General features: G+C 38.6%; 1 protein-coding gene across 1 annotated transcript in view; it reads left to right on the top strand.

Annotated features, from left to right (window-relative positions):
• The first annotated feature begins 2,607 nt into the window (after positions 1-2,607).
• LOC127962722 (cadherin-8-like) overlaps positions 2,608-13,162 on the top strand; it is an 89,619-nt gene continuing 79,064 nt past the window's right edge. Inside the window, exons 1-2 of the mRNA XM_052562382.1 lie at positions 2,608-3,022; positions 4,640-5,124. Of these exons, the coding sequence (XP_052418342.1) occupies positions 4,867-5,124 (258 nt within the window). The 5' untranslated portion in view covers positions 2,608-3,022; positions 4,640-4,866. The remainder of the gene's footprint in view (positions 3,023-4,639; positions 5,125-13,162) is intronic.

Below are 13,162 nucleotides of genomic sequence, written 5' to 3'. Positions count from 1 at the left end.
AGCACAACTTTTGATTTATCATTGATTTATTCAAGCTTATTCACTTCAGGTTTTGAGTAAACATTGCCAAAACGATTCACTCACAAACCGAGGTGCGTACGCTCAGATCAATGATGCCTCTGATGAATCAGATCCAAAAGGAAATACAAAACCTGTTCTAATTTAAATAAAACAAGAAAAAAAAAAAAGAAAGAAAAGAACTGGACTTTTTGTTTAATAGGATCACTAAATTAGATTAAGGATTTTCAGCCCAGCATGTTTGAATTACACATTTATGGACTAAAACTTGCGGGACAGTGTGCGGCCATGATTGTGCAATTTTGGAAGAAATGAGATGAGATTGCATACACTATAGAGTAGTATTGAGACATGCCAACACTATGATTTATGAATCACAAGAGATTGGAATTCACAGCAGGTACAAGTCTTCAATAAGAAAGACAATTGTTTAAGACATAGCCTCACATCTATGTGAAACAGCTGGGAAAATCCCCAAGTAATTGCCTCTCTAAATGATTTGATGTAAATGCAGAGACAAATGAATAAATCACGGCTTGTTTCCTGTTTGTTTGCCGAGGCTGTTGTCGCCATTTGCAAATGACAGGGCTGAGGTGTGTGGAGAAGGGTGCCAGCAGTTCACGGCGCACCAGGCCTGTGATTAATTCCGCTGACAATGTAGTAACCAATGATCGATTGAGGAAGCTTGGGCTGTAAAGACCGTTTCCCCTTCACTTACTTTGCCTTTTTCAGAAGACGTCTGATATTTTGATCACCGGTAAAGGCTGTGTCAGTGGAATTAATCAATGACAGAGAGAAAGAACCACTGGAGAGCAGCTTGACAAACTGCACAGCAGAACCGAAATAGAGTTAAAGAGGATATTGAGCAGGATGCAAAATGTGAGCAGCTTTGTATCCATGATCCTTTTCTGAGGTGACAACCACAAGAGTAAACTAAACATATCAGTAAACAAAAAGCAGAGCTATAAATCGCATTGTTAGGATTGTGATTCATAATTCTAATTCCGTGTCACATGACTTGATTGTTCGTGTGGGCAAGAATAATGTTGAAAAAGACTGGCAATTTGTAACAATGCAGCTCTCTTCAAACTTAAAATGAATGAGGATAGCTTAGCAATACTAGAATAAATGTGATTAATATTAAGATATCTAGATAAAAACAGTTCTGATTGGCAAACTTGATCTTCAACCTATATTCAGAAATTAGCATTTACATTTGTTTATCAATATTTTGCTCAATAGTTTAACTACTGTATCTGTGAAGGATTCTGTGACTAACAGGTGTACAATTTATGTTGTATTGATATTATTTTGAATACAGAGGTCTCAGTATCTTGCAGTGAGGCTAATAATTTATTAAACAGCTGTATTTGCAAGGTTTAAGCCCAGAGGGTTGATTGACCACAGTCCAGAACACTCCTGATGTCTGCTTGATGTGTGGCCGCTAGAGGGAGCCAGTTGAACCGGAGCTTCGTATGTATCTTTACCTTGAGAGTAGTCAGTGCATGTGGACAAGAAACGTGTAAAGATAAATTTCATGTGCACCAATGAACGCTGAAAAGCAGGTGGGTTTATTGCAGTGCATTTCTTCACTGAAAAGTATTTACTGAAAAGTGAATGGGCTGAATGTTTACAAATGATACTGAACAGTGGAGCTGATCACAGCGTCATTTCAGAGCCGTGTGAAGATACTAAAGTTGTTGTTGGTGATGTATCCAGCGCGATGTACAGTTGTGGGTTTAAACATGATTAAACTTTATTTTAGATCTGTCGACTCATTTATATACTTTTAGAGATAGCCTGCCTTCGGTACATTCTGATATGAGCTGTGCCAGAACGCTTTAAATGTCATCCCTTGTCACCGCATGACTCTTGCAAAGTCTCAAATGAAAGTCTAAAACTGAAATCGTGATAAGAATATGTTTGTTCTTTTTATACAAATATGCATATGTGGCAAGCTGTTTATTTATTTATTTATTTATTTATTTATTTATTTATTTATTCATTCATTCATTCTCAAACGATTCATTAATGAAATTAGAGAAGAGCTCGATTACAAGTCAATAAAGCAGGTAATTAATGATCGATTTTGAGCTGGCTTGAGGTAACCATAACAACAGCGATCACGTGCTTTCTGGCGGTATCTCGATCAAGCAAGACATTGTGTATTATGAACATAATATATCATTAACTAATTATATATATATATATATATATATATATATATATATATATATATATATATATATATATATATATATATATATATATATATTATGTACATTGTATGGGGTGAATTGAGGTTAATTGGGACATTTTCCCCAGTCATGTCAAGGCAAAAGTGTCCCAATTTACATGACACACTTGGCGAAAAAGCAACTCTGCCGCTGAGATGCTTAAACAGCACCACATATCACAATTGCGTCCTGATCATGTATCTAAAATCTCTTTGCATTCAAATCACGAGCCTAAATGAGACGGGAAGCCAGGGGACCGTCGAAGAAGTGTCAAGACGCGGCACATGTACAGATGCTTTGTTAGCAGAATGCGTTCAAAAAAAAAAAAAAAAAAAAAAAACGAAGGTAAAAAACACCACCGCACTGACATAAAAGTTCAGTATTCCCAGTATAGGGCGCGTGCATTCATTGCCAAGGTTGAGGACCTGCCTCTTTATCAGCCCAATGAGCGCGGCAGAGGGGAGGCTCTTCCCACCAAACACCTCTCGTCCATCTCTCCACACTCCTCCACTCAGCGAGCGGGCTTGCCGGAGCTCTCCGACACCCTGTCAACGCCAAGCCACTAAACTGTACGGATAGTAATTGTTCCCAACCGCGTCTGTCAACTTATTTTCTTATTTTGTTCTTGTTCATTTTCAGTTGACAGAAAATTGACAGAAAGACAAGTGCCTGCAGTATTGCGAAACAAGTCACGTATTTTTCCCCCTTCTCTGATATTTTTGTTATCTTCTGTGAATGACATGGAATGGAATTCCGGATGAGATACAGTAAGTACTAAAGACTCATTAACAAGCACAGATATATGGTTTGGCGGGAGGCGCGTGCCTTTTTGCTCGACTGAAATACTGGATTTTCCGTTTGATGCTGTTTGCGCTACAGTGATTGATCCGACAGCGAGACAGATTGACAGACTGCAGACCAAACCGTAAATACGCATTGTCCATTATTTGTTTTGCATATTGTTCAGGAATGTCGTGCATCGAATTTGTGTTCACTTTACGCCAGAACGTGGTCTGGGAACGTCTTGGTTAATCAACTTAGTCAACTAGCTGTGCCGTGTGTTTTATGCAGTGCTCTGTACTGCTTCTCTAGAGTATCCTTTTCTGCTTTTAAGTCTCGAAATTCTGCAGTTCTTGTTTGTTCTAAAGAGCCAGAAAGCGAGCGTAGTAGACGACTTTTTTGGCTAGGAGCTGTCCACTTATGCTGGTGCTGAAATTCGCCAGTAATTCAAGCATCGCCTCTGCTCGCCGAGTCTGTATATGGTGTTAAGAGTGGCGTTTACTGCTCACTGAAGTTACACTGTGGAAGGAAGACTAAGCTGTGAATGTTTCCAGTGTGTGTCTTGCTTACTAGTCTGCAGTGCAATTGAATTAATTTTATGCACAACTAAAAAAAATACATAATAATAATAATAAATAATGTATTGCATTCAAAGATAGAGAGTCAGAATTTATCTTAAGCCACATTTCTTCTGCCTATTGATGCTTGAAATGTATGAAATAATACATAACATAGTTCTCCGGAGGATGATGCTTTAAACTATTCAGCTAAATAATCTGGTTTAGAGAAATATTGCATTTGATTGTTGCATGGTCAAACAGATATAGAGAGAGAAAAAAATGCTGCTGGTATGTGAATTGAAATCAAGTGCGTGGACAAATTGCAAAACAAATTGTGTAAGTACATAATCTTAAAAAAAATAAAATAAAATAAAATAAAATTCTGGCTTATATTTTCTGATATAAAAATCCTAGATAAATATATATAGTCATTCTGCAAACTCTAAATTACACCATAACATTGTAATATGTCAAGGACATTGAAAGCAGTTGGTTCAGGGAAATGAAATCAGCGCATGAGCATGAGGAGATACTGCTGTTTTTCATTATTCTCTTCTCTGTGATTTTCAAGTTTACAGCATTTGTAGTCTATGCTGCAGTTATATGTTGAAAATATGGTGTTTTTATCTACTCTTCGGTCCTCAAAATTGCTGTAGGTCTTCATTGTAGGCAATATGTTTATATAGTATTTTAATATATTTATAAATTTTTCATTAAAGGATGTTTTAACTTGTATTGTGTGTGTGTTATTGGTGTTAAATATTGGTTCTCAATAATATTGGTGTTTGCCAGGAATGTGGGCACCACAATAATTGCAATCTGAAACTGTAATCTGCTTGATTTTATATTTCCTAAATGTTTTCCAATAGTTTAGAGAGTAAAAACATATTTGCTCTGCTGTACTATATACTTCTATAGAAGACAGATTTGCTCTGACTTGATTTCTGATGTCATATCCAGCTGACCTTGAGACTTCACTCCTCAAGCTTGTCAGTTTTATTTACATGCACTTCCAGTAAGTCTGCATTTGTCTCTCCCCTCTAGATCTCTTACATTGATGAACCAACTAATGGATGTCGCATCTCTCCGCGCATCTCTCTTCTCTGTGTTCTGGACACAGATCAAAGTGCATCCGTGACCCTCTTCGCAACATGAACTCAATCTGGGAGATACTTTGAACAAAAGAGTAACCATCCAGCTGTCCATCAGCTGGTCGACCCCTGATTTTCGGAGGGAAAGCAAAAACAAAGCAAAGACAAAAAGTTACAAAGATGCTAAAACGTGGAGAGGAGATGCAGCGAGATCTATGGACTTCTCTCCTGCTAGTATGGATTACTTGTGTGCCGTACTCTTCCATGGCTCCGTTAAACAATCAGTCACAAAGTTTACAAACGGCATCAGCCATGATCCCGCGAAACCGGCCAAGCGAAGGACAAAGAATCCTCAGTCGTGCCAAGAGAGGATGGGTTTGGAATCAAATGTTTGTGTTGGAGGAGTTCTCTGGACCCGATCCAATTCTGGTTGGCAGGGTGAGTAGTCTAATTGTCGGCTGAATATTAAGCTTACTTATCATGTGGAAACATTAATTCTGCTGCCTCAATGCCTTTTTCGTTTGACATTTTGTGAAGGAGCAATAATTGCCGTGAAGAAGAGGGCAAGGTTGGCATCGCTGACTCTCGCACAGTTTCCATCTTTAACAGTTCAATTAGGCCGAGGAAAAATACAGCTCTGGATGCTAATTTATACATGGTGTTTTATTTCACAGGCTGTGGGAAAGTTCTGCAACGAAAACAGAATGAAGAGAAACTCAAAATTAATTTTACAGGTGTAGTGCGCAGTTTGCCCCATGCATATGCGTTTATGTAGAGAGGTGAGGTGATATGGAGATAATTACAGGATAGGAGAGTGACCTGGCACCGGACCTGTGCAGAGAGCTCTGCGTCCTAAGAGGACTATAGTATGAGCAGGCCAATGCAGCTTGTTCACAGATCACTGCAAGCGTGAACCTCAGGAGCCCAACCTGGCACTATGTTTGTCCAGTCGCCAACAATATCTGCTCGTTCCTCACGCTGTTTTTTTTTTTTTTTTTTTTTTTTTTACAAGGTAAAAGTTCCTTGCACATTTTGTATCGATAGCATATTACAACCTTTTATAAACAACTTGTTTTATGAGGGTCATTTTACCGATACGTATATTATATAAACCCACACATGTAATTTATAAATATTTATATCAATACTTTTTAAATTATGCAAATATATATATATTTTTACGACAATTTACAGAACGTTTTTTTCACTTTAACAACACTGCACTGACTGAACGCTATCCTCACCATCAGTTAGGTGGAAAATACCATCTTTTGTGTGTCCAAAATTTGGCAGGGTCTTCGCTAATTATGGCCTCTCACTTGAATTCCCCACTGCTGCTGCTTGCCTCCTTCCGTCTCTCGGGCACGTGAATAAAACATGTGCTCTCATGCGGCCTTTACACCTGTGTTTTCCCAATATCTGCGTGACACAACAAAGTCCTTAAGAACTGCATCAATTTTTCAAAAGCTGCAATTAAACAGCCTTTGTTGGATTCTGCCTTAGCTTTTGATCAGCAGAAATGCATAAACAAACACAACAAATGGGCTCCCCGTGATGATCTCCAAGGTAGAAGGGCAAATGAGTATGACGCTTTCAGGCTGACACATTCACAATGCTACAGGGCTCTCTGTGCATGATGGAGACAGCTGGGAGTGCTCAGACTTGTGATGTGCCATTCTGCTCCTCTCTAATGTGTATTGCTTTATTTAACGTCATGAAGTATTTCTGCCGGGGAGCAGAATGATTGTCTGTAGGAGGACAATGCGTGGAGAGTGGAGGTGAATGGGTGGACATATGGCGTACGGATTGTACTCGGCTTCCTTGGTGGGCTAGCATTGATTGGCTTTCAATTTTCTGCTGTTTTTTTCCCCCTTAACAAACCACAGGGTTACAGTAAGTGCTCATGAGCATGGCTTGCAGAGCTCAGATAAGTTCCATGTTGCAGCAAGATAGGAAGCCATGCTGTTGGAAGAGATTGAACACCGCTCCTCTCCCTCTCTCCCTCTCACCCTCTCTTTTTCAGCGTCTCACTCCATCACCAAGATCTGCAGTCCTCCCTCACTCTGTCTCTCTAATTAAAAAAATGAATCAAATAAAGAGTGGGAGGTGTGTGATTCAAATGGGTCATTCAAATCAGCATGTTTTTTTTTTTTTTTTCTTTTCCTGCCATCTCTGCCAGGCATGTGGTTGTGGGCTGATTATCGAGGAACCTCAGGCCAAGATTACACTCATTTCATCCTTTAGCTTTTATTACGTGCCGGTCTGATGTTTAATTATACACCCGGCTCCTGTCTTGTCAGTGCCCGTACTCCCCTTGAGCACCAGCTGCCAGTCGGAGGAGACGATTAGCATACGTGTAGAAGTGGGCATGGCAGGGCTAAGAGAGACAGCAGAGAGAGAGAGAGCCACCGAGGAAGGGAGAAGAAAAGTTAGCGATGGTACATGACAGCAGGCGTCTCACTGTTTCGCGTGGTTTTGTGGTCTCGGTGGTCTCAGTGGTCTGACTCACTGAGTTGGCAGTGCAGCTCACCGTCACCTGGTTCTGAAAGGTGCGTCAAACACGGCACAGCTTGTGCTCCTTTAACATGACTGAGCTTGTTTTAGGTGGAAGTGGAGTTATAGGGGAGTATAGGGCTAGCTGTCACACTTCTTACTCTAGTTAGTAAGCGTAGACATATGTGATACTAGTTTGTGTCAGTACGATTTTTTTACATTTCTAAAATAAATTAAAAAGTCTGCAATTATTTGTGTGAGTGTGTGTGTGTGTGTGTGTGTGTGTGTGTGTGTGCACTGCACCCCTGTCTCTCCTACAGTATGATACATTCTCACAAATATGTTTGCTAGTTTTGCATCCATTAGCTTTTACCACAGATAAATGATTTATCCATGAGAAGTGTTCGGACTTGCCACCAAAATAACCACACCGTATGTCTTCATCACTGAACTCTAAATCCATTACTGGCTTATATCCCAAATATGTAGATTGCACATGAGATTTCTCACTAAGTACTAGTTGCATTCGACTCAAATGCATGATACCTTTATATAACACTCATAACAGTGAGGGGGCAGAAAAGAACACATTGAAGTCTTTGCCCGACAAAGAGCAATTTAGGCGTGTTTACTTAAAACATTATTTTATTATAACATATGTCAGTTAGATTCTATCTTGCACATGGCTTTGTTCCCCTTCTTTAGGCTGGAGCCTGTTGTGAAGCCTAATCACAATGGACACCATTCTTTTCTTTGGAGTGCAGATGTACTCTGCACAAATTAATAGCACTGCTGTGTGATGCCTTTTCTTACCATAATGTGCTCTTATCTCTGATGGGATTATGTGTGTTTGTGGCAAAAAGAGCATTGATAATACGTTATTTCATATTCATATTTAGCAATCCGAGCTTAAGAACAAGATCACTGGGGATGTCAGTTTGAATACAAGAGAACGTCATTGATTATTTATTCACAAAAGAAAATGGATACGTGTCTGTGAACATTTGTTTGCCTTACAGGGGGCGTGCCAACACTTGATAGATAGCGTGTATGAGCTGGAAAGCCATCAGCCAGGCTGCGAATGATTATGGAATTTTTTTTTTTTTTTTTTTTGCTATATCAAGAAATTGTGTTTTGCTCAAGCAAACACCAGTTGATTTGATGCATGTCCCCTTTATGCTGATGTCCAGTGTACTGTGAAGCTGATTTCAGCATTAAAGCCAAAATAACTGCTCATTCTATGCTTTTGGAAGCTATTTGTTTAAGGGGAGGGGAGGAAATTAAAGGGACATTTACCAGTACAGATCTGGCCTACATAAAGGCATGACTCCATTTTGGGTTTAAACCCATATCATTATCTCTCATTTTTTCATTCAGCACAAATTAAGCAATAATGCATCCATGTAAATAAGCGTGTGAGCTCAGTATTATTCTCTGACGCTTCATTAAATTCGAGCCTACAACTTAACCTTGAAATATTCATTATGTTATTATTAATGACATTACAATATTAAATATGAATAACTTTGCTATCAAATATTAATTAGTAGCGCTCTGTCATTTTGTAATGAAAGCCAGAGTGGATTAGTTTCACTGAGCACAATGACTGGAGCTGAGAAGGGATATAAATCTAACGTCAGTCGGGCGTTAAAGCTACACTGCTCCAATTCCGGAATAAAATACCCTGTTTTACAGTCGAGGGATGTCGTAGAAATGCTGGTGTCTAAAAACACTTAAGTGGCATTTGGAAGGGTGCCCTATAACTAAGGGGAAAAGAAAAATATTGTGACAGTTTGAATGTAAGAAGCAGTGAATCCCTGAAACGGACAATCGATTCATGTTCTCTGTGCTGCCTGTGATGGGATTTGCTGTTAACTGCCACTTTGTTTTTTTTTTTGGCTTCCATGACACATTGCTGGAAATCCACTGAAACTGTCCCAACCATTCTACTGAGGAAGCATTTTGCTTTCAGACGATGGTGTAGCAAAACCTCCTTTCTTTTTCTAGGAGAGTATATCTGTGGAAGACAATACCATGATGATTGTTTCAGAGGATTTCTGGACGAAGCTAGGGTTGATCATAACAATCCCAACCTTGTATATTACTACTATGGTAATATTTGCACACAATAAACATTTTTGTTGTTCAGTCGCTCCTGGTCATGGTCTGTACTGAGTAGTGCGAATAAGACCACAGAGAAGTACTTGCCCTGTTCAACCTTCTTGACACCTCATGAATTATCTATATTCCTCCCACTGATCCACTCTGGAGAGTTATAGCTCAAACTCTCAGCTGTTTTGCTGCATGTTTCTGTTGCTCTGAAAAATCCTACAGCTTCTCACTTTCAGGTTACTAAACCTGCATACCAGACTGCTTGCCTACAAACCGCCCACAGACCGTGCATTAACCGTCTGATACGTGTTGAATAAAAATTTGGAAAGCACTTTATCAATCTAGTAAATTCGAAACTGATTGGGTGATTTTACATAACTTGTAAGATTCAGGTCACAGAGGTGCGTGCTTTTAATCAGTTCCTCTGGGAACACATATGTACAAATACAGCTAGTGCTTTTGAAGATGAAATAATCTCTGGATTTGATTTGCTTGTTTGAAACTTTGAGAGCTTTGTGTTTGGCAATTTAAAGTAAATCTATATTCTGGTTTGTTTTATAATGTAGTTTGAGATGAGTTTTTCCCAAATAATTTGCTACGCACTTATATAATTCAATGTACTTTACTGTCTAGTGTATGAATTTTTAAAGGTTATTTTGTATTTTATTTTTTTTATTCATTTTCTTTCTTTTTTTTTTTTGGGGGGGGGGGGGGGGTGAGTGATTAAATGCATCAGCTGTATATTTGAAGTTCACTTTTTCTTTTTGGAGTTTTCATTGTGAACATGCAAAAATCAGTAACAACAAGAACAACTAATAATAATAATAAATGAATATGCAAATTGAGATTAACCTCATGAATCTCTAGTCATTTTCAGTATACTCCATTTGAGTGTTTTCTGCACAGTCATTTGCAAACAATACCACAGCATTATTTATTTATCTTATTATTTTTTGTATAATTTGTGTGTGTGATTATATGCGTGTGCTATAGATAGCTTTTCTTCCTCAGTTGTTGGTCCTTGGGAACAATGAGCTGCTTTATGTTTAGTAAAAGGTCTGACTAACTTTCACATTTTTTTATTTTTATTTTTTACTAAAAGGATATTTCACCCCCACACCGCCCCACAAAAAAAAATAAAAAAAAATAATAATAATAATAAAAATAATAATAATAATAATAATAAATTGTGAAAACGAGAAAATCTTCACATCATTTAATCACCCTCATGTCATTTCATGATGTCAAGCTGTATGAAACCACATGAGGATGAGTAAATTATAATAATGTTTCCATTTTTGGGTGAACTATCCGTTTAAGAATGTGAAGTGTTTGTACTTGCAGGTTTTAATTTTTATTGCAATTTATTTTTCAAGTAATTACATACATAGCAAGATTACAATGCATGTGTCTAGGGTACTGCTGTGACGTAAGATTATGCCCTTTAATTCCATCACACACTTATGGTGCGTCATGCAGCTTCATTCCTTGCTGCTATCTGACGAGGGGATTTTTAGCAGATCAAAGGTCCACCTTCTGATCCCCTCACGGTTTACCCCTGCCAACGCACACTCTGATCTGAGACGGTCCTGTGCATTAATCTGCATCTGCTCAGGTTAGGAGGGAGGCAGTGCAGGTTCTAATGGATATCGAGCAGTTGCGTGTGATTGAAGGGCCAGCGAGTGGGCACTAACAAGGATATTAGTGGACTTATCAGTAACCCAAGTAATGAGATGCTGATGATCACCACTGGCCACTGCATCCATCTGCAGCTCCTGATCTGACCTGTGATTGGTACTGTGTCACTGGTGATGCAGAAAGAGAGATGTGTTAACTGTTGTCTTATTTGAACTTTGAACTTTTTTATGGTTAGAGCTGGCAAAGACAGAGCAGCAAATGACAATATGATCTCATTAGTAATCGTAGCTGTGTTTGCATATACACTTAATTGTAATAATTAACACTGACAGCATGCAAAATTGCATTTTATGTTAGCATTTTATGTATGAAGTATGAAGTTTGCACTTCTGAGAAGCACGAATGTTATAAGTAATGTAACATTCTTAAATCTACATAAAGTATAACAATTTGGTAATAGTATATTATGATTTGTTGTCACTGTACATTTATCTACGGATCATTTTTTTATTTCATTTTTTTTTTTTTTTATGTTTTTTGGTCACCAATGCTGGATTTATTTGATTAAAACACATTTAAAATAATATTATGAAATATAATAATCATTTAAAATGAATGTAACTGTTTTATATTTTTAATATATTTTAAAATTTGATTTATTCCAGTGATGGCGAAGCTGAATTTTCAAAAAAAAAAACAAAATAAATAAATAAATAAATAAATGCCCCAAACCTTTTGGATGGTAGTGTAAATACAATAAGTTATCTTATTACTTTAGAGCTTTTAAATGTTGCTAAAATGTCCATATTGTAGATTTCAGTCTATATCCAATGTACAAATTTGTGTTTTGAATATTGCATACAAATACCTGCAAATACAAATGTGACCAGGGCTGAGTTTCCCAAAAGCTTTGTAAGCCTAAGAAGTTTGTAAAAACGATTGTATGACTGATCTTAATATTACGGTCTGTTTCCCAAAAGCATCTTAACTTAAGCAGCACTTGGAAATCATTGTAGATCTATGGGTGCCCTGGAGTAATCGTAAAGCCCTAAGTGCATTGTGAGAAGATGTCAATATGTCAATGACTTGCTGAAGTGCACAAAAACCAGCTATGTATTGGACCCAGAAATAACGTCTCACTTTCTCTCTCTATACTGTATATTACTATCAAATAGATCCAACTTAAGTTTTTTACTGATATCAAAATGAGTTATCACGAAGTGGAGGTGGTCCTTTAGCACTGCAAGATAATCAGTAAGTATCCAAAAAGTATCCTCTGGCACGAATCAGTGCCCCACTTGTTCTCGTTGTGTCACCATTAAATTCAGCATCCTTTGTTGCTCTCTTTTTATTTCATGTCTCTTATTCAGTGTATTTCACCCAGAAGCTGTGGGTCTTGCAGGCCTTTAAAGCCATTATATCATTGCTAGGTGAGCACAATCTGTTGTCTCTCTGTCTGTCTCGTTCTCTCTCTCTCTCTCTGCACAGTGCTGTAATAAAACACCAGGACCCTGCACAGTGTCCAGCTGAGCTGTGGGATCACATTAACACCTCGCGGACCAGCCGGACAGCATGTCTATAGCTCCGTGTTGTTGTCTTTGTTCCCATGAACAAGGTCTGCCTATGTGTGCGTGTGAATGTTACATGTGTGAAAAGAGTCTTAACTTGACATAAGAGCATTTCTTGAGCCAAGCATATTTCCATTACAACAGCAGGGTCACGGTACTACCGCAATTACAGACAAAAGCACGGCTCCATCTGCCTTTCACCAGGTGTGCTTGAATCATTAAATATGTATACAGCCCAGCATTTAAATAAATAACTGCTGGCATTTTATTCCTCTCTCCGATCGTCACATCTTCACACCCTTCGCAGCATCTCTCCACTCATTCCTTTCACACACACACACACACACACAGGACAAGACATGATATACAACAGCAGGCGTAATGAGCCAGTGTGGCAGAGGTGTGACAACAGCAGTGCACCTTTGTGGTGACTTATAGGGTCTGGTCGCGGGCGAGAGTTGTTTGAGGTGTAAATCCCACATCCCTTGGTGGTAACAAGAACATAAACAAACACAGGCACACTTTGTCCCTGCACTCTGAATCCTCTGCCGAAGTGACACTGTTGCTCGGGATGAGAAATCTGCATGCGGTCCTCATTGGTTCTCCTCAGAACTTTGTGGGAATCCACAATGAACGTTGTATAAACGCTTTCATGTGGCGTGGAT

Source organism: Carassius gibelio, chromosome B7 (assembly GCF_023724105.1).
Source record: "Carassius gibelio isolate Cgi1373 ecotype wild population from Czech Republic chromosome B7, carGib1.2-hapl.c, whole genome shotgun sequence".
Classification (NCBI taxonomy): Eukaryota; Metazoa; Chordata; class Actinopteri; order Cypriniformes; family Cyprinidae; genus Carassius; species Carassius gibelio.
The sequence above is the reverse complement of the archived record's forward strand: the minus strand, read 5'-3'. Positions and strand labels throughout refer to the sequence as shown.